The 23,077-nt window shown below is 32.4% G+C and overlaps 1 protein-coding gene across 2 annotated transcripts in view; it reads left to right on the plus strand.

Moving 5' to 3' along the window:
• LOC111028193 (serine-rich adhesin for platelets) overlaps positions 1-15,128 on the plus strand; it is a 262,409-nt gene extending 247,281 nt beyond the window's left edge. Inside the window, exons 10-22 of one of the 2 annotated variants that reach the window (XM_022306743.1) lie at positions 4,240-4,393; positions 6,831-7,071; positions 9,147-9,390; positions 11,693-12,154; positions 12,219-12,532; positions 12,609-12,829; positions 13,074-13,262; positions 13,330-13,433; positions 13,494-13,658; positions 13,728-13,871; positions 14,007-14,081; positions 14,176-14,309; positions 14,387-15,128. In XM_022306743.1, the coding sequence (XP_022162435.1) occupies positions 4,240-4,393; positions 6,831-7,071; positions 9,147-9,390; positions 11,693-12,154; positions 12,219-12,532; positions 12,609-12,829; positions 13,074-13,262; positions 13,330-13,433; positions 13,494-13,658; positions 13,728-13,871; positions 14,007-14,081; positions 14,176-14,309; positions 14,387-14,546 (2,607 nt within the window). In that variant the 3' untranslated portion in view covers positions 14,547-15,128. The remainder of the gene's footprint in view (positions 1-4,239; positions 4,394-6,830; positions 7,072-9,146; positions 9,391-11,692; positions 12,155-12,218; positions 12,533-12,608; positions 12,830-13,073; positions 13,263-13,329; positions 13,434-13,493; positions 13,659-13,727; positions 13,872-14,006; positions 14,082-14,175; positions 14,310-14,386) is intronic. The other variant, XM_022306742.1, reaches the window with a different exon arrangement.
• The last annotated feature ends 7,949 nt before the right edge of the window (positions 15,129-23,077 follow it).

Genomic DNA, 23,077 nt, shown 5'->3' on the forward strand with positions numbered 1-23,077 from the left:
TAAATTACAAAATAAATGATGTTTACTATTTTAGAAACATTTTCATTTTTGGAAAAAAATTAAATAAATAGAGTGAGATTGCTATCGTTTTTTAATTTCGTAATGTGTATACTGTGTCCCAAAGACGCCTAGGGTCATACTTTTCACAGAAATCTTTGTCTTTCATTCATGTACAGCGACTAAAAGAATTTTTTTCACCATCACCCCCGTATAATAGTACGTATATAATATCCACCAAAAAATGATTTTCATTTATGAATAGGTAGTTATATTGTATAAATCAGAAGTAATACAGTAATATACAGAGTTATAAAATACTGAATATTTCTGCGTCATAAATGGCCCGAAAAATATGTTTTATCAAACAATATACTTTATCACATTATACATGATTAAAACTAACCCGATCGTTAAATGATATTCGTCTTCACGCCAAATATTAATGTTTAAAATAAATTCAGAAAATACGATTAATTGGAATAAAATATTTTGCCGAACATAAAAAATATTGAACCATTCATTTAGAATATTATATTATTATGATTCTTGGATTTTGACTTTGTCCGTATAAACACTCGACTTCGTCTTCAAGTTGTTTCCACACGATTTATGTTACTGTGTAGCTATATTAACCTTTTTAGTTTTTACTAATTTCAAAATGTTTCATTTCTTATTCGGTATTTTACACTTAGTGTTTGTGGGAAATGTTAAAAATTTACGAGTTGGAAATTAAAACCAGATTGCCAAACTTTGTGATCAATAGGGTTCGTTTACGGCTTATTCTGTAGCATGGCGACGGCGTACACGGCATAATTATTAGAATAGTAAATATAGCGAGGGAGTAGATCTGCTCTCTTGATTGGAAACAGTAAAAAAAATTACACTCTGTTTGTAAACGTGATTTAAGAATAGCGATATTTAAATCGTCAGCTGATGTTTCAGACAAAGTTATTATTTTTGTGAACAAAACAAAATAAACTAAAACATAAAATAATTTTAACTTAAGGCTATAAGAAAACGAATACGAATCAAATACTATATATAAGACAAATATAAATACTAATTGTGTTCAGTATTATAATTATTGAGTTAAAATGAATAATGGATTTATTTCATGTTACGTAATACAAAGTACGGTTAATATAATTATATTTCAAGTATAACATAAACGAGATATCTACATTTTAAATTGTCTTATTAGTGTCTATGAGGAGTTTTCGATATCATACTACTCGAATCTCAAATCTTACTCCGTTTTGAAATAATACGCTTCTAGTTTGATGTTATTGACGTTTAAAATAATACTACCACAACTGCACACTGCATACGCAGACATTACTGGAGGATAGTCGTACATATCACATTAATTCACCAACGCACACGTAAATATTATATTCTTTTTCACCCCTAAGTTATAAAAATGTATCTGTCTAATTTCGAACATAATATTATGCTTATTGATTAACGAGATGATATTGAATATTTAGGGTTGGGGGATTCGCTGGGTCATCAAGTGGCTACCTTGACTACCCTGCTTATGCTGCACAGTATACATTTCAACTAATAGTGTCCGCAACAATACATTTTATTATTTTTATAAAACTAGTATACACATTTTTAAGTATCAAAACTTTCGAGTGATATGAAGTATGTTAGCTTTAGATTATTTACACCATGAATACTAAGGGTTAAATATCCTTAACATAACTCTAAAGGAACTATATAACATGTTAAATTTCCAAACGCTATACACTAAATTATACTGAAATATGACATCGATCTTCTCAAAGTATGTTAAAACTTTAAAAATTGAAATTTGCATTAGACGTAACAACATATATTAATAGAAAGCTGACCTAAATAAATTATACTTCCGAACATAAAATATAAGTATAATATGCATGGCTGTTCTGATTTTTGACAATACCATAAATTAAATGTGTATACCTATGTACATTTTAATAATTCGCCAATAATAGTAGGTATATATGTAGTCAATATTATTTTTATGGCAGATAATTCGGGTTTATTACATTATTCTTCGCATCGCATTAGGGGATTTTGATATAAAATATAAGGTATTTTTTTCAAATTATTATTGTCAGTCATTATTATCTTTGTGATAAAAACTCCATTGGAAACCATATCAATATTCTATGTACCCTCTAAATCTGCATATTATGCCATTCTATCAAGCACGCCCCTGCAAAACAAATCATTATTTAATCCCGACAGACCGCTATATTATAAAACCATATGCAGCGAGTGTTTGTCTGTGTGTACGTGCGTGGCGGATAGGCGGGTGGGTGGATGGATGTGGGTGTGTACGAGTATTTGTATAGGAGTACATAGTTTAATATCTGCCAGCCTTTTCCTCCCCTAATATTAATTACAGAAATGCCCCACACATCCCTCCTGCTGCTGCTGCTGCTGCTGCTGCTGCTGCTGCCTTGTATCGGCAAGAAGTCCCAAAATGTTTTGCCATTACTTTGCCTTACTCTATCCCGGTCAACTGATTTATCATGTTGATTACTATAGGGGTTTAGCGGATGCAAAAACCGCAATGAACTATTTCGATCTCCAAAAAGGTGTCGGGTTGTGGGCAGGAGAGCCAGAGAAAAACTTCACTGGATTTTCCTAGGGTACACCGAAATGTCCATTACACAAGAAAACAGACCCACAACTTCACCACATGCTCGAACACACGGCGATTAATATCGTGATTGTGATTATAAAAATAAAAAAACGACAAACGAACGAAAGTACGAACCAACAGCTTGAGTGTGTTCGTTTAGTAAAAATTCTCAATAAAAATCAATATAAAAACAATTTAAATAAGGATATTGTAATTTTGTATTTTTGTATTTTTACACATTTCTATAGAAACCGTCGTTCGTATTTTCAAGTTTTTCAGATTTGGAATGAAATTAATCAAATTATTAGGTTAAGAACATGATACTATAAAAAAATGAAAAACTTTGTGTTCAATGCTCAATAATAAATTATCATATGGTTAAAAACTATTTAAGTATTTAATTGAGTATTTAAATTTACAATAGTTATTGTGTATTATACAGTGAGTAGTTTATTAAAAGTAAAGCAATTAACAGTTTCCTCCACAATATTTTTTCAAATGATTTTATATTATTCAATTATAGTCATTTTTAAATCAATAAATTTAAAACATTATACTTTATAGTGATCAAAATTTACAATTACGTATAAATAGTTCATATTTGTTTGAATAATTGTATTTGTACAAAATATTCATAATTCATGGAATACAATACTAAATTTCAGTATAAAAATTATAGCCATGTTTTACAAATATTTCTATTTCTCAATAAATTAAATTATCAACCATAAGTTAATTAAGATGAATTGAATGTACTACCCGGCTTTACTTTTATAGTTATATTATACTCTAAGTACAATAACAGATACATTATTCACCTATAAAATGTAAAAACACTGAATTTGTAAAATTTGAAAATCGCATATAGGTAGGAAGGTAGGTAATAATATCCAACAGTTAACATAAAAAATAATAACTTTGCGAATTTCTAAGGTTTAAAGGGAAAATAACTTGAGCTTATGTTATTAATTACCAAAGGTCTCGATATTCGGTTGGTTCAATTAAAGGGTTTAGGATACAATTACAGGAACATGTCAAATTATATTGTATTACAAACCATATTCTTTAATTGGATAGATTTTGAAATTGATTTTCGATTACATAAAATGCTTCTAATTATCATAACTGTAAATTAATTTTACTATAATAATATTATTCGCTGATCGAAAACCATTTTTTTCACCTCGGGGGTTTCAAATTCTCTGAATGATGTTATTAAGCGTAAAAAATATCAAATTAAGTTTTGAAAAAAAAATGCATTGAAAATAACAACCATAAAAGCTGAATCATGTATTTTTGACGTTCAGTGGTTTTTTTCGTGTTTATTGTTTGGTCTTGCATTATCAAATACAACCAGATTTTTCCGTGCCCCTTCCTGAAAATGTTCAACTCTTTTTTTTTTTAAATATTATGTGTATCCTCCTCTCCTCCCTTTTTCCTTTGTTATAAACGACCACAGAAAATCCTAGAACGTTTCCATGGAATTTTCTACTGTTCGTAACAAACCACGAGCCGTGTAAATATAAATCACGGGTGAAGAGATTTGTGTAAATAAAATTATCTTAAACCAAAATGTTTTTATTAATTTTGAAAACCGTTTCCAGGAAACTGATTCAAAAAAATGGGAGAAAAAAGAAGCATCGGGTCCACCCCTGCAGACTGCCAGCATGAGTGTCAGGGCTTTGATCGAAGAAAAAATCATACAAAAAAGAACCACGAAACCAAATTGTTCAACTCAAAACGGACTAACATATTCAAGTGAGAAAAAAATATTTAAATACCTATGCTATCGCAGTTTAAAATGGGTACATCGAAATTAATCTTTATATGTTGGTATTATATGTAATAATGTGTTGTAAAATTAATTTACCAGATTTTAACTGAAATAACAATAATTCATTTAATTATTGATTATATGCAATGTAATGTCACCACCATACACTGAAAATCACAAATCATAATCAAATATTTAAATGCTTAATAGCTCAGTTTTAATTAATTCGACAGGAATTTATAGAAATAGTCTCAAATTACATGAAAAAATAAACTTAAAAAATAAACTTTCAAAACTTTTAAAAATTTAATTAATTGGATTTTAAACAAACATTTAAACTTTTTTTACAAGTTTTGTTTGTGTCAAACATGACATATAATTTATACAAACATTGGAATTAAACATTTCCAATCACATTATTTGTTTTTCAGCGTTAATCTAAATTTCAAAACGTGATAACATGCATTCTTCCATTAACAGTCTGATTCAATTGGCTATATCCACAACAGTGCCTACCATGTTGTCCCCATTTAAAGCGTTCTGCTACTGCATAAAAATAATGAACAATAATAATCTAACCTAACCTAACCTTAAAAATTGTGATTATTGAACAAACATAAAATATTTTTACATTTTTAATGGTTTGAGCAAACGTATTTGAGAAAATAAGTTTTAAAAAATACTTACAGTTTTATTTTATTGTTATATTAAAGTATACACTGTTATAAATACTTAAAATGCTAAAACAACAGCAAACACTTAATTGTTAAACAAAAGCAACGACCTTAGGTACTTAGTTACTTGTTCAGTTTTCAATATAAATGTCATTTAAATTTTCAGAAATTCTAGTTAGGTCATTATTACTAAGGTAAATAGTTGAAACAATAATACAACCTGTTTTGTTTTATTTACCTTTTAAAAAAATATGACATTAATCGTACATAGTACACGTTTGTTCCGAATTTATTATACGCCGTGTTACTTAGCAATATATTATTGTAAATAAATTATAACTATAGACCCAATAATGTTCAGCCTAAAGGTAATATTTATTTTATTTAGATCAATTCGTCATCATTATCGTCAATGACGGCTTTTATGTGCCATTTAAGTCCTATGACACACAATTACCTCTACCCTTTTTTAACTCCAGTTATTTTTATCTACCGCCCTAGTGACTATGTACCCATATAAGTAGGTCCTTAAAGTCCACTCCAACTTTTTTCATCAACATTTGTTTTAGTTATCCCGAAGATCTTTTTCAAGTAAACAACTGAATAGATTTTAAAAAATGTTTAATACTGAAACACACAACGAAACAATATTCAATAAAAAAAGTTTGGAAAAGATTGAAAATAAATACTTAATTCGTAAACTGCAGCCTCTCGAGTTGCAATATTGACTTAAAAGCTTAACAGTGATGTCTTAACAAAAAAATAAGTAATAAAGAAACAAGACAAACAAACAAGACTACAATAATTAGATTATTTGAACCGAACTTAAAATGTTCTTGGATCGAATTGTTTTCTTTTATTCGTATTACAAACAAAATTATTAAATATAATGATGTTTAAATAGAATATAACATTTTAGCGCTTGGTTTGTACAAACCTTAAAAAATATAATAATATCATTAAAACATATTATATACCTATTATTTGTCTACTCTTAAATTATTTCTTACTAAAAACAAGTACTGTATTATTAATCGATCTATTTTATGATTTAACTCTTTTGAAAGATATCAAAAAAATCATTACATAAATAATAAATTACACTTATGCATCGTTTTGATTTCCATCCGAATGATCAGATATTTTATAATTATTTGAATTTTTTCCACGATAAAGATCATCAAAGTATTATCACATATATCACATATAATATCCAAGGTTAGGTTCGAAATAACAAATTAGTATAATTTCTAAAATAAAAGTTAATTTCACGATACAAAAATACAAATGCATTGCGCGTGTTAACACTTTTCCAGCATTCGTGACACTTTTAAACGTTAAATATTATATCTCCGATTGAATGTGCTGACGTCACATTTCTGTTCCAATATCTGCATTAATATAAAATATTACCTGTATAAGTTATAGCCTATCATGGCCCTCTTTCGAGTCGTATTTCGCTGCTGTGTTATACAGACATACTTATAATTACATTTTTTGGGAAGTGAATGTTTTATTATTAATAATAATATTATTGTTGTACTTTTGAGCACCACTCGCACGATTTATGAAATATTATACCTACCCAATATGATATAATTTGTATCGTACTCCAGTTGCGAACCCAAATTTACTTTCGCACATCATTACTCCCGACGTGTCCGTGCTCGATGCTCGATCTGACGATATTTCATCGTCGACGGCAGTTAGGTTAAGTCGTTAAACCGAAAATCTGTTGGTTTTTCAGGCATGAACCGAGAGAAGGAAACGGTGGTACAGCAAGTGGTGAGCAGAAGCACGGCGGTACACGCGGTTATGACCACCAGCGGTACGTCGTTCGCGGTACCAGCGGTGCCAAACAACGCCTCGCTGGTGGACACGACAGTGGGCTTGGCCGACTCCACGGCCGTAGTGTACACGGACGTGATACTCAAAAAGACCGGCGTGAAGAGGGCGTGCTCGGATCCCGGATACCAGTTCAATCACAGGTGAGTTGGCGGTACGGTTGGGGCGTTCGCATATCTGTATCAAGCGATATCGGTCTCGGCGACGAATCCGGAAAACGATAGGTACGCAGCTCGGACAGTGACACGTGCACAGGTCGAGAATAAAGATAGAGAGAGAGAGAGAGAGAGAGAGAGAGAGAGAGAGAGAGAAAATCCGAGAGACAGACAGACAGACAGAAAGATAGAGATTAGAGTGAGTGGGAGAAGGAGGCGGGGAGAGAGAGAGAGAGAGTGAGATGAGAATGAAATCCCATAAACTCTGTGGGCTTTCGGAATTTGTGTTTGGGTGTTTTCTTAAATTGAATACGACGGCGTTTGTCCACGTCTAGCGAGACGATCAAATTGGCAATGTCGGTGTGGCGGGCGATTGTCGGTTTAAAATACGGCGTTTCGGGATTTCCCTCGTCCCTCCGATTCGGAGGCTTTCGACTTAACTATTTAAACCACCGATGCATACATCCTTTCATGCATAATTGACAGGGCCTTGTCTGACACTCCAATAAAAACTTTCATGTTTTCAATCGGAAACTTTTATCTTCTAAACCGCTGTACCTAAACGAGAAAATACCTTCTCACCCACTCTGAATATTTATGGCAAATGATTAGGCGGCACATACAACTAATCGATCGACAATTAGATATTTTTTAATTGAAAATAAAAAACCTAACTTACATTTTTGTTTTGCATTTTATACGATTGAATCGAAAATACAATATAATTTCATAATGTACCTACCACCATGTTAATAACTTAAACAACAGTGATAATTACAGTGTAATATTCAATAATACATTAGTACATCATCATTAATTAATAATATAGTGTCTACCCACAAACTTTACTCGAATATATCATGCATAGGTACATATTTTTATGGGATACTTCCATAAAGTGTCACCAACACTTTACCTTAAAACCTCGTGAAATACCTACCCCACTGTAACGTCAGAAGTAATAAAATAGTAGTTTTTAAATTTATCATCATAAATTTCACTTCATCAGAGCAAAGTTTTACTTAATGACGAATAGTGTATGAAATAAAAATACTCTGTATAAAGTAGGTACAAGCTATAAAGTTGATTCCAAACAAAAACTTCCTCAAATAACGATCAACTTTCTCTGCAGGGGATTGCAATGAACTTGTTATTATTAAAAAAATGTTCTCACCACTATAGTATAACTATATCTATTCTTATGCAACTCCGATAAATTGTCTATAAATAATTCTTGATGATCTTCAAACGTAAAATGTAACTCAACGTTGTTTCTTGAATTGAATTTAAATGCGATGTTAATATATTAATATTCATACCCCGCGGAAATTTGTAATTTATGTGTATCGCCTTAAATTTAAAAATCGATGTTTTTTTAAAATATATTTTTCGGGTACAATATTATTTATTGTTTCTTTAGTGGAAGAAATTGAGGACAATATTAACTCAGTATAATATTGAGATGTTAAGTTGTTTAAATGTCAACAGAAAAACTGTACTAGTTTCCTGTCTGCTGACGGATGTTTTAAATATTCGTGATTTTCTCAAAAACCATGGAAAATTTCCAAAACAACTTTCTGTAAAATTCGTTTCGTTTCAAATTTCAAGGGACGCCGAGTCAAGCGCTTCGTGGTAAATTTAACGGCCCGGCTCCGAACGTGAATCCAAATCACAACCGAGTGTATACAATTCAATGCGTATCCCCGCAGTGCCCGTACCGCCGTCGGAAACGAAATCGTACGATAATATCATAGTCGGTCGCAGATGTCGGAAATTCTGACGTCAAGTGGTCGCACCCACTGTACGGGGCGACCCGTGTATAACATTATTATAATCCCAGACATCCCCGAGCGTCTTCCGCGGATCGCTCGCACATTGACCGCGACACAAACACACGGACGTCGTCAGAAATGCGCGACGACCTCCTCGCGCGCGGAGATTCGGTCGGTCCCAAGTCTCTCGGCCGTCATAATATCACACACGAGTGTGCGTGTGCGCCGCTCGTCGATTCAACAGCGGACGGTCTATTAATCTCTGACCCGCGATGGGTTTTTTCGTTGCAGCAGCACCACCAGCCCGCAAATAGATATTAATTACTCCGGTTCGCCGTACACACTGAATCAAGGAAACGGTGGAGGCGGTGGAGGCGGTGGAGGCGGCGGAGGCGGCGGCGGCGGCGGCGAAAAGGAAACCGATAACCGGGGCTATTATTCGCCGGGGCTCAACGACGATATATTTCCCAACGTACAAGCCGAAACCATGCTCCTGCAGGCCGTCGACTCCGTGCAGCTGGCCAACACGATACAGGTAAAACGGGCGCACCGCCGTCATATACGGTCCCACGATATTATTATTATTATTATTATAGTTGCGTAATAGTCCGCGGTAGTGTAGTTGTAGTGACGCCCAATGTGACGAGTATATAGTTACAATAGTTACCAAAACCAAAACCCAAGCGAACACCGAGGTCGCCAAACGATTTTAACAAATTTTCATATCTATTAATTTTTGTTATTGCCGACGATTATTTTTAAAGAGTAATGAGAATTTTCGGTTTTGACCTCCCTAAAGTATCGACTGGGTCCAATTTGCTTTCAAACTCCTTCATCGGAGCATTTTTCTACTAGAAAAGTCCAGAGGCTGAAATCGTACGAATATTTTCAAATACCTCGCCTAAATGAAATCTGAAATTATTTGACTGGATGACAAATTAAAAATAAAATTTTAATTTATTTTTAAGCCCCACTCTCCCCCATTTGAAAAATCCTGCGTACTCCTCGCGGGTATAGTAGGTAGGTATAGCAGCAGTTATCGTATTAAGTCTCGCTGTGACCGCGATTTTCAGGACAAGCATATCAATAATTAATACCACCTTGAACGAGGCACACAGAATTTAAAATAATGTCCATACTTATTTCTTGATCCGTTCCGGTCGATAATTATTTCTATTATTTTATAAAATATATTAGGTATTATAGTTTTTTGATAGTTTATTATGTTAAATAACTAATTTTTAGGCACAGTAGAGTTTCAAATTGATTAATATTTTATTCCGCGAATTATCATGTGTTTCTCGCAAAATCAACTATGACCATTGACCACCCGTAGCTACCGACATAACCTTTACTACTGACTACTGCGCCTTTGGTTGTGTACACGTTTTCGTCGTCATTATTTAAAAACAACTCACTTAATTTAATTTTTTTGAGATTATATTAGACTATTCGTAGTTAAACGAAAAGCTAAAACATTTTTAAGCATATAGATTAATCTGGAATGGGCCAATCGCTGTCGATTAATCAAAATATTCCAGAAACACCGTCTGTATTAATCATCAGAACACCGATGAGTTTTTATCAGTACACAAAACCCCTTCTAAAATGTGCTTTCCCAAAGATTGGGTCCACTGGACTGGGAGTAGGCCAGCAGTAGAATTTATTGGTAGCATTATTGTTATTCAACTGGCGGCGTTAATAGGTCATCGTCCTCCGCTTCAGAACACACAGACAACAAAATTTATCAGATTTCACAAAAATATAAACGTGTGAAATACCTATCTACTCAAGCTCGAGTGAATATTGCAGAATATCGAACAATATATTTTTCCATTTTCAAGTTTAAATACGATTATTATTTCGGATGTTTGAAATTCGTCTTTTATGCAGCCCCGTTGAAAAATAATAATTACTTGATGGTATACTATAATAAACGCTTAAATATAACAAGTATCGTCTATATTTGTATTCGTTGATTACATTATATTATATTGAATAGCTACGGATATACCAATATTAATAATTAAAGATAGGCATCTATAACTTATTCAAACATACCAATGTGGTCATAATTCTAGTTATTATTAATACTAATTAATATTTAAATGTAAACATATAAAAATTATTTGAAATCAATTGAACCTATATAATATGCACTATAGTCAAAATGTACATTATCTCCAAACAAACAATTTCGCAAAAATAATCCTTTGAAGTTTGGACGAATTCAGTAGGTCGATAAAGTTTTAGTACTATACGACGCATTCCCTTTTCGTCTGCGCTCGTTAGTAATAAATAAACGAGATTTCTTCCGCTCTTGAACCGTGTGTACTCCGGTACGTAAATTGTAAAACTTTATATGACTATATACACAGATAAGTATAAAACGAACTTTGTGTTTGATGGTCGATTCTATTGGACCAAAGGCTATAGTAAACTACTGGGTTGCAATTGCACATATAAATTTACTCAGTGCATTAAATACACACGGAGAATCCATTTAGATTTGTGTCCTTTACCTATATCTGTATTTATTTTTGTTTATTATTTGTTTTTCATTCAATTCACTATACGTATCGACGCAAAATGATCAATAGCACACTTCAAAATAAATTTCTATGACCAACGACAACGTATACATAAAATATACTCAATACTGATATGATTGAAACGAAAATATTCTCAACTATATTTTAAAAACATAGTTTGTCAAATGCCTCTAATATCTAATACATTTGTACATTTTAATGCTATCTTAAAATATGTTTTATATCAACTAAACCATCATTAATTTAAAATTAATTTTTAAATGTTTTTATTTGTATTATTATTAGGCTACGGACATGCAAGACATGTCATGTTTAGATGATTATGATGGTATGACCGATCTTCAAAACAACGAAGATTTCCAAGCTGTGTTAAATTCTCCACTCTCGGCCAGCTTGGCTGATCTCGCTTACAGTTCAGGACAAACCATGTTTACAGATTTAGGTAGATCACCTCTTCCATCCCCAAGTTTTACCTACCCTACTCCACCGGCTAGTCAAGAGGGTCAATCTCCTTCGCTAAATTTTCATTCGGTTATGTCAAACGGTCACCTTGGTGACTTTTTTTATTCATCCGACATGTCAAGTTCAGAAGCTGTTGAAGCTGCGTTAAGTGAAGTTTTGCCAAATTTCGAGTCCTCTACGGATTCACCGTTATCAGCTAATACACCAGTGTCATCGCCGATGTCAATCCATAATTCATCCGCTGCACAGTCACCATTACCAAACCACCATCAACACACACTACAGGTTTATATTTGAAAATAATATTTTCAAATACAACATAATTTTAATAATATTAAATATAATTTAGGTAATGATGCCAAATTCAGAAGACCCGTTATTATCCAGCAATCCTAAAGAATTTAGGAAGAAATTCGATTACCAAACATGTCGCTTATATGGGGTCAATGGAACCATGGCTCAAGTAATCGATGGCAGTCAGTTTTTAATCGACAAAAATGGAGATTTGAAATTAGTCCAAGCAAGTTACCAAAATCCTGGAACAATGTTCGTCCAAACAGAAGCCCAGTTGATCGAAAAACATATACCAGTTATCAAACAACAAAAACCAGACAATAACCAGAACTTTGAAGATATAGATGACATTTTCCTTAATCCATCAAGGTAAAATTTGATTCTTTATTTTACGCGAAAATTCTGAACAAAACTCATATTAACTCTTGTTACTGTATATTTTTAGTATTCCTCCTAATATTACAAATCGATTAAACAGAAAACGCTGTTTTGGAGAAACTATTACGTACAAACCGTTCCGATCCAGATTACGTAGTCATAGACTCGGGATGTTAAATGAACCAACCTTGCAATTTACTCCGAAACCAATGTTGAGTCCTTCTAGAAATGGAAGAGGTCTTTATTGGCAAGCAGTGACTTCGTGGCCAAGCTCTTCAACTGTCAAAGGCAATTAATTTAATTTATTTCTAAATTCAGAAGGACTTATTTGAATTGAAATTGTAGCAACCCAAAATATTTGTTTGCATTATAATATCGAGTTTTATAATAATTACTAATAGTTACATTGAGCTAAAAAATAATTTCAAAGCGTTTAATTTATTTTAATTTTCAAAGTTCTAGTTATATAAAATGTTAATGCATGAAAATATTTAAAGCCATTTTTAATTGTTAATGTTTTTTTATATTTCAGAGGTTATTGTTGAAGACTGTGTAGGACTAGATTCACCACCAGAGTGTGATGTACTGCCACACATTAATCTTGGTCCAAATTTCCAAGCTTTAATACCACCATTAAGCAAAATCAGACCAATTCGAGAGCCGTCTAATGATTACTTATTATGGGACCCTTGTATTACAAGTTCAGTTTCTGATCGAGAAGGTGAATATGACTAACAGTTAAATTAATTTGTATAAGAGTGTTTTGTATTAATCTTGAAATGTTCTAGTTGAAATGTACATGGACTTTGCATGCTGCGCCGCAGTGCCAGGTGGTGGAAGAAACAAAGAATATGCTTTACATTTGCTACATCTTTGCAAAGGAAACGTTCAAGTACGTTTTTATCATTTTTTTTTTTAATAAACATTTACTAACAAATTTTTTGGTTATCAGGAAGCAATGTTAAAGTTGATGCAACCAACGCCTTATCTCCCACAAGGACATCCTTTGATGAAATTTGAATACACGGAATCTGATCACTGGACACCAAATGAAGTATCTATGTTTCACAAAGCTATATTCAAATATGACAAAGATTTCGCATTTATATCGAAAGAGGTAAATTAACCTAACCCAACCATATTTTGATTAAAGACTTGACATAATTCTGTCAATTTTATTTTATAGTTGGGCACGAAGACTATGAAACAATGCATACAGTTTTATTATTTGTGGAAAAAAGTTTGCCCGGAAGATTATAAACAGTTTCAATTCCAAAGACGAAAGTCGAGGAATGAAGATGCAATGGTCAATCCGAAAATAGACATTCCTGTAAGTACATTATGTGTGTCCATGTTTGATAGTATCCGCATTGCCATCTTTATTCCCATCTTAATAAAAAAAACACTCACGTTCTTGTGTAAAATTTTTTTCGTTTTTTTTTTTTATTTATTTTTCCCTCTCTAGGCTAACGACCTTATGGTCACCACCAGTTCGGAGGACCAACAAACTTTCGTTTGCGAATTCTCAGACTGTTTGTCGGTGAGTTGGATCCTTTCTCCCTCCTCATTCGTATTCCTGTAAAATGTTAACGTACAATAAATAATAAAAACCTATTCATTATGATAATTTTCAGACATTCAGTAACAAAATAGGATTAGCAGCTCATATGAGGCTACACACTAACGGAACACCAGATCGAAGGCAAACCCTGACACCAACACAAATTGATCCGAATTATGAAGAATTCCCTTGCAAGATCTGTGGAAAGTACGTTGTTTCGACTACAATTCGTTTGACCCGAAGTGTTTCTACTAAATCATAATACAATTATATTTTCGTTTTAGGATATTTACCAAAGTGAAGAGTCGAAGTGCCCATATGAAATCGCACCGACCTCCTGACGCGGAACCAAAGAAACCAAAATTGGACCAAAATGTCGACTACGGTCAAATGATGCAACTCAAGACGGTCGCAACGCCAATTCAATTGCATAGACAATGCTAAGTGAACGCAAGGCCACATTCAAAATAAAGCTCAATTTTAAACGGAGCTCGTACAATCAATTAAAACGTGTTTTCGGGGTTTTTACTCAAAAAAATGTCCAAGCAATATACATAAATATAATATTAATAATAATATATACACGCGCATACAAACATGCGAATGTGTGTGAGTGTGTGTGTGTGTGTGTGTGTGTACTTATCACTAAAAATACTACTGTGCAAAAGTTCTTCCTCGATGAATTCTATAGCATTTACATAAGCAATAATCGTCATGTCTTGGACAATAATAAAAATTCATACAATAAATTGTGCCAATCAAAATCACGCTAGAATCAAAATGCTCAGTACGAAACATTACAACTTTCTTTAGTCTCTAAGCTTTTGAAAACTAAAAACCAAAGTTCGTCAATTAACACATGATGTGGTCAAAATAGTTTCAAATGTATGTGTATATGTGTGTGTGTGTGTGAGTGTCCGTGTGTATATAAAATATAGTGTACATTTCTAACCAGTAAAACATATACGTAATACAATTTTTAAAACACTCATTTGAGACGCGAATTTGGTACTTGAAAAAAAAAAATTAAGTTATAAACTCATCATGTTATTAATATAAAATAATTATAGTGCCAAATAAGAATATTTTCCCCTTTGTATTTTTATATCCTGTTATTATAATTTTGTGAATATTAAAAAAAAAAAAAAAAAAATACAAAGAAAAACATTATCAAGTCGATGCTCAAATTCTTTGACTTACATTTTACATTTTGTAAGCTAATATTATTTAGTTCCAGTCTTCCCTTCCAAAAATAATAATCCAAACTTCAAATGGTAGTGAATAGCTATATATTATTGCTGTTAAATATTTATCTTAAGTGAATGTAAATGAATACACATATATATATTTAATATTTATTACCTTACGATTAAATCGATGATTTAAAATTATATCGAGGATGCCATTGGTTCGCAAAAGTGTTAATACAGGCTCTAGTCTTCATGCATGTTTTTGAAGCGTTAGATAAAAAAAAATATAAATATATATAAATAAATACGCGTCGCTTTTATATTATATATAATTCGTATAAAAAATGTATATTTGAGATGTTAGTGATTAGGTAGTGGTATAGTATAAAAAGGTTTACTCTGCGCCTTTTTATTGCGCTACTTGAGGGTTTTTTTAATGTTATTTGTTGCCAGTATTGATTTTTGTTATGTTTATTTACTTTGAAGGGAGCAATTTGACATCACTCCCTCTATCCCTCCCCCAAAATGCCCTTTTTTCATCCGGTCCCAAGCGTTGCCGGTACATTCCATCATTTCCCCCACGTTCGAATTTTCCGGCTAAACATTGTGCGCCCACCAAAGGGTAATGATAATAATTAAAGGAAATAACGCTAAAAGAAATTGTTATAGTTATTTTAGATAAAAGTTATACGAGATTTAACATTAAAATTATATTTAATGAATATAATTATCTTAAATTATTTAATAGAAAAAAAAATATTTAAAATATTTTAGTACATTCTTAATATATTATTATGGTAAATTTTTAGTATAGGTCTAAGTTATTATGTGTTTAGAATGTTCGTTGTTGTTTTGGGCTCGAAAGTTAAAGGAAAAAGTTATTGTAATTTTTTTTTTTTGTTTTTAGTTAATTTACTGGCTAACTAATTGTACATCAGTACATCTATACAATAAGTATATGTAACTAAATATGTTTGTAAAAAAATAGTTATTTTTCGTTTCATTTAAACTATTTCTATTAAATGTATTATTTTATCGGTGTTTTATCGAATCATTGTATACAATCAACAGTGTATAATTTATTGTACTATTTATTTAATTTAATTGTTGTGGTCTTTCAAAGAGGAAACGAATAAATAAATATTAATTAATGGTTATTAACTGTGGTATTATATGTACTTATTATTTACCAAGTACCTATTTAGCTCCTGGCGTTCCTGTCATTAATTGTTTTAGTTGTTGTTGTTGTTTTTGTTGTTGTTAATTCTTTTATAGGTAGGTACATCATACATCCGAGTTCAAATAAAATGTAAGCTTAAAATGTATACCTTCAAAATATTATATAAAAGCAGAATGTTGTATGAAGCATTCCGTCTCATTATTTTTTAATAATATTAAAAATATGTGCAAGATGCGAAAATGGTTCAAATGTTGTATTCTTTTTTCGTTATTTTCTATTTAATTAATAAATTATTCGAATTTCTCGTCTACAGACTACAAAACAAAAATCTCGCAAATCGATTCTGCGGAACTTCAGACATGGCTGCCCAAAGAAATCGAAATCGCCACACGTTTTAAACACAATATGAATAATATTATATAGAGGCAAAAACTCGCAATAAAATAAAGTAGCATTCTATATTAAAAAAATCAAAATTCTTACACTCTATAGATAAATTTTACTATAACTTTGGTATTTATCAATAGTAATATGCAAAAAAGAAACCAATTATAACACTGAACATAGACATATTATATTATCATAATTGTAGTACATCGATACCTACCATTTACGAGATTTAGAAATTATCGTTCTCAAATCTTTAAGACAATAGATAAGAAACGAATAATTTTCGAAAATGTGTTTTTCGAGCTTATACGTAGATGGAAGATATGATGAGTGGCTTAGAACACGTCATATTATCGAAGGCGGCGAGATTGTGCTATTATAATCCAGTTGAATATTCGGTGAGGCGATAATGCGTGTAAATACGCATCATCCGTTATAGGTACAACTATTTATAACTTAAGCGCACCTAACCTTATCAGTTATCAGCTATCACGGACAAGTTTACGATCGATGACGAAACCGGTAGATTTCGTTACGCATCTCGGTTCATGTTTGTGTATCTTTATACTTTTAAGGTTCCAGAAACCTAAACAACACCTTCTGTGGCGCAGATTATTATTATCGCCTTACAGAATTCAGCTGAGAAGTACCCGTTTTCAATAAGACGTGTTCAAAGCCACTCACCATAATACCTTTCCTTAACGAACTCGAAAAACACAAAACGAGATCTAAAATTCTATTCGCTCCTTATTCGTCTTCCATTTAAGAACGGTAATTTCTAAATCTTAAAAGTTAGCCGTCGGTTTGGCAATTGTTTCGTTCGACCTGTTCGGTGCCTAATGCCTATCCACTCTCTATAAAACCATGCTTAGATCGCAGCTAAAACACGTAAAAACAAATCACCTATAGTCAATTTAACTCCATACTGCGAATACAATATTGTATTGGTCAAATCAACTGCGTAGTCACATGTTACCTCATTTATGTCAACCACGATAAAACGTTGACCCGAGCGCACAGCGTCGAGAAATGATTTATATTCATAATAACACTCGAAATTAGTTACATTAGGAAGCTGTAGTTGTTCGATACCCATAATATAATACCGGAAGTTGAATTGACGAAATAGAGAATGTTGTAATCGTAATGCGAGTATCTAATCTTAATCACATTAAAGTTTAATTTATTTTTTAAAAGTAAGTTAATATTTTGATTGAAAAAAAATTATTATCAAGCACCACAACTCCATCAGTAACCGTAATTGGCAATCATTACTTATTAGTTATTATAGATTTAACTGTTTAAGTCGTTTACACGGGAAATTAAAGTTATCAACTATTATTTTAGTTATATTTATTTTATTGACCATAGATTATAGTTATAATTATTATTTTGAATTGAAATTAATTTTTAAAACTCAATATTTACAATATTACGAGAGTTAATCTTACTAAGATATATAATATATTTAAAAAATAGTACTTTGCTGTGATTGTTTCAACAACAAATTTGAAGCCATTTTAATAATTATGACGAATAGTCGCAAAATCAACACTCATTGAGTGGCAAGTCAAAATCGACGTTCAAACGTAATGGACTTAAACAAATACGTAACAACTACATTTGCAGCAGACAAAACTAGCGATTTATGTGAGTGCGAAGGGTTCATCCTGCAGGATCATAAATATCTGCATTCCGCAATCTCCGACGCGCGGTCCCTAACTAGTTGGAGACGCTGCTTGATGGGGCATACGTAAACTGCGCCCAAATGACCATTTTTTTTGTAATCTGCGCCCGAACTTTTATCTTAGTTGAAAAGGTATAGTGTAAACTGCGCCGGAAATGTTATCTATGTTAAAAAGGTATAATGTAAACTGCGCCCGACTTATTAACTTATTAAATTTTCACCTATCAAAGTCTCTATGTTTGACGATTGTGTACTTTTTCAAGTATATCACAGACATTTTATTTTCCAATTGATGAATATGTATCCACCGGATGTTACTATTTGTAATATTTATATGTAATTATTTTAATTTTTTTAATTATATTTTATTTTCAATTATTCAAATTATATGGCTGTAAGTTATTAAGTATTTTACCTGTAATTTTACCCGAGCGCACTTTACATGTCACCTTATTACTCTTGATAAAAACTCGGGCGCAGTTTACATGTGTGATTTTGTGTTTACCTGTATTTTGGGCGCAGTTTACAATCGCTTGATGTCATCGAAGGGCTAATAGTTGTTTAAACCGGTGTTGTACGATTGAGAACGTTTTACCTTTTTAGCAACACGATTGAGAACGATTTCAGCAGATCAAAGAAACAATATTTTGTACCTTAAAATCAAACGATTGAGAACGATATTTCTAGCGACGTTGCCATTTATCTTAACTTTTAGTAATAATTTTTAGGGCTGGGACTTTGATGCAAGGGATCTTTTTTTAGGGTTTTGAAACGTTGTTTTGTAAGTATAAAATGTGTAAACTGATTTTTTGTTGTATTTTTTTTTTTAAAAATGCATTTTTTGGGCATTTTTCACAATTTGTTTATAAAATGTACGACAATTCATGCGATTAACAAGAGACATTTGGCACACTGTCGACGGTTTTTAAGTATTAAAATTTTTTTAAGTTTTTAAAATTTAAATATGATTTTTTTGTTAACAATTTATTAAATGTTTAACTTTAATACCTAAGGATTGAAAATTTAAAACAAAATTCCATGTAAGTTTAATTTTGTTACCAAAATATAGTGATTGATATCTTATGTATATATATCGCGTATGTATTGTATTATTTTTATTTTTAATTAACGTGGCAACGTTGCCTAAAAGTTGGCACTTGGCAGGTAAGAAAGTTCTCAATCGTGCTATTTTAAAAAGGTACGGCCGACAATTAACGTCCTCAATCGTGTTCTACCCGTTTAAACGACTGACACATGTGATGCGTGGGCCGCCGTAAGAACTGACGGCCCGTTCTAGAGAAATTAAAAGATCAACGGCCTGCCATCGCTGGCGGACCGTCGTTCAGTTGGGCGTACTGCGGGCAGGAGGCGTCTATAAATGTTGTACGCAGCTTCGCGGGACCTTGCAGGACCCAAGCGGGACGACCGCTTGAATCGACGGGACGCGGTGTGGTCGGCGTCCCGGGTCACGGGTGGCCTGCCACTGCCTCCGTCTCCGGCGTCCCGGAACGTGAGGTGTTCGGAAGGACACCCGGCAAACGTATCCGTTCCGACGGCGTCGCGCGCGACCGACGGACGCGATCGATGACCGGTCGCCCGACAGCGAACCGTCGCGGTTGTGTCTGTCGGCTCGACGTGCGTGTCGTGCGTCCTCCGTCAGATGGCACTGGTTGTTCCATGGACGCCGCGCGCCGGTCCCGCGACTCGTCATCCGTCCGCAAACTATATTAGCACAGATTAATATATTACGAGATATAATGCATGAAATAATAATTTCATTTTAGCACAGATGTATTAAGCGCGCGTGTCTTATTTATTTAACGTTATCTGGAAATTGAAGTTGATTAAGAACTATCTGTGTAACTCGATTTGGCAAGATCGCTTTTCCAACCTTAGTATAATATTGAATATTGCAAAAGAAAAGACAGCTCAACTACAGGTTATAAAGAAAATTATTAATGAATGCTACCATAAAAACAAGAAGAGTTCATTTTAATGTTTGATTTTACAAACAAAAATATGTTATTTATACCTAATTAGAAATTATTAACTATGAATTATGGGAAAATTATAATTTTTAATTTTAATAAGGCACGACTGTTCTTCGTTTTTATCAACAGGTGAGGGACCCAGTCTGAAAATTTTCACATGGGCCCCTTATTATCAAGTTGCACCGTTGATGAAATATTGCATATTATAATTTGTGCTATCAGTAACATATGGTTAAAAATCATATACATAATATAATATATACCGTGGTATTATGACGTGTTGTCCCAATGGTCAGTGGGTGCCGAGTCCCACGTGCAGGCCTCCGAGGCCCGTAAAAAAAGTTGAGCCCAAGGGTTTGGCCTTCACTCAAAAACACGCCGAATTTTCACCACAAATTGAAAATGTTGATAAAAACGTTATATTAGTTGGATAAAAATAAAAACTGTGAAGAACTGATGAACATAATGGTAAAACTATTTGTTCAACGATTTATACTTTATAGTTATAATATTCGAACTGCAAATATACAGATTAATTATCAAATTTATAGATGAGAGTATAGACTGAGTTTGTTTGATGCTACATTTTAGGACGAGTTTTCTAACATGAAAAAATTGATTACCATATAAATTAATAACAAAGTAGGTATCATAAGAAAAATGTAACTGTGTCAAAAAAAATTTAATCGGTAATTTAATTGAAATGTGACATTACTTATAATTTATATTATGTAAATTCATAGAATGTATAATTAAAACTAAATTATAAGTTGATTATTTATTTATTTTCATCTGAATAAAATGATTTTAAAAACATGGCCCTCAATTCCGAGATAATACATAATTTATTAAGACATAGGTAGCCAGGTAGGAACCTGTTACCTAATAAAAAAACCATAGCTTGCTCATGCAAAGAATATTTATTTAAATTTTTAGCTACGAAGATTCGTGGGAATATGACGTAATATTAACATCAATATTTCATATAAATAGTTCGAATTCCGAGAGCCGTTATTCTCTAGTAGTATCAATCTTTCGGTTCTGCCTGCACATTTTCTAAATAATATGTATTATTATTATATAAATACCGAATCAAAAATGTCTAAATATCATCTATAATATATTCTACTTATGGACTATAATGTGTAATATACCTAAAACAGGGCTAATAAGATCGTTTCCATGATGTTTTTAAATTGATATTGTATTTTTTTTGTTAATTTTTTATTGTTGCAAAACACTTACATGATATTATAGATACTGCATAGCTCTACGGTTTAAATTATAATAATAATAAAGTTTGCCGGAACATACATAATATTTTCACTGATAGCTGTGTCTGTGATGATTATTTTTCATGAATACAATCGTTATCACTGTCATCAATGATGAAAATCTTGACAGATTGGAAATTCTAGAACATAGTTTTTAGATTTTCCGGCTTTGGACACTCGAACTTTCGGCATAATTTAACACTAACCCGCCAAATTCAAAATTACACGTCTAAATAAACATCACACGTCCCGTTCATCGATGTGGGTATACTGGCTCGCTGTCAGTACTTCAAAGGCAAACACGTATTAATAAATCGTTATCTATCGTTTATCTAGGTCATAAATGTCGAACATAATATAATAATTAGTATTATTTTGAGTACGTACTTTTGGAAACATGGGAAATTACAGTCTGTAATGAAAAATACAATCATATTATATAATTATTAATCAATCGTGTACGAACAAATTGTCGAAATATGTAGGAAGGAAAAAATGGAATTATTGAGAAATATGTGTAAATATGTAAAATAAAATATAGTTCATTACTTTGGAGATCGCTTGAAACGAATCTATCACTCACCTAAATTAATTTTTCACAGCAAAAATATGTATTTACACATTATAAATCCTAGTCATCATCAATAACTTAATATTTCTGTCAACAAATTCAAAAAGAAAATTAAATATGTAAATAAGTATATGTATGTATTATGTATACGTATTAATAACAACGAAACAATTATAATACACATAAAAATAACAGAGCAAAACCATCCTGAAAGAAGTTTGTCAGAAACAGCTAACATAAAGGACAATCCTGTATGAAGCAGAACGTATGGTAAAAAACTCAAAAATATTATATTTTATTAACATAAATTTGTTTTTGGGCTGGATACAAGGTTTTATTTTTTTGACCGATTTTTCGTAAGGTTTTCGTTGCCATGCTTACACCTTATATAATATTAACAAAAACATATTTATGATTCATAGATTTTCCTTGTTAAATATCTATGAATATTACCTATTTGAAAATTCGATCGCCGCCTCAGCTGTTGTTGTTGTTGTCGCCGCATAGAGTGGCTCCATCTAGCGGACAGACCGCGCGCACTCGGTCCGACGCGGCGGCCACTGCGTTGTTCTCGGTCCTGTCCGCGACGTCTTAAATTTTTTAATTTTGAGTCAATCAATGGTTCTGTCTCAGGACCTGGTTGGTCCGGCGAAAGTTCTGGTCGTCTGACCACCGTTCTGGATCGTTTGAAG

The sequence above is a fragment of the Myzus persicae genome, unplaced genomic scaffold, assembly GCF_001856785.1.
Source record: "Myzus persicae strain clone G006 unplaced genomic scaffold, MPER_G0061.0, whole genome shotgun sequence".
NCBI lineage: Eukaryota > Metazoa > Arthropoda > Insecta > Hemiptera > Aphididae > Myzus > Myzus persicae.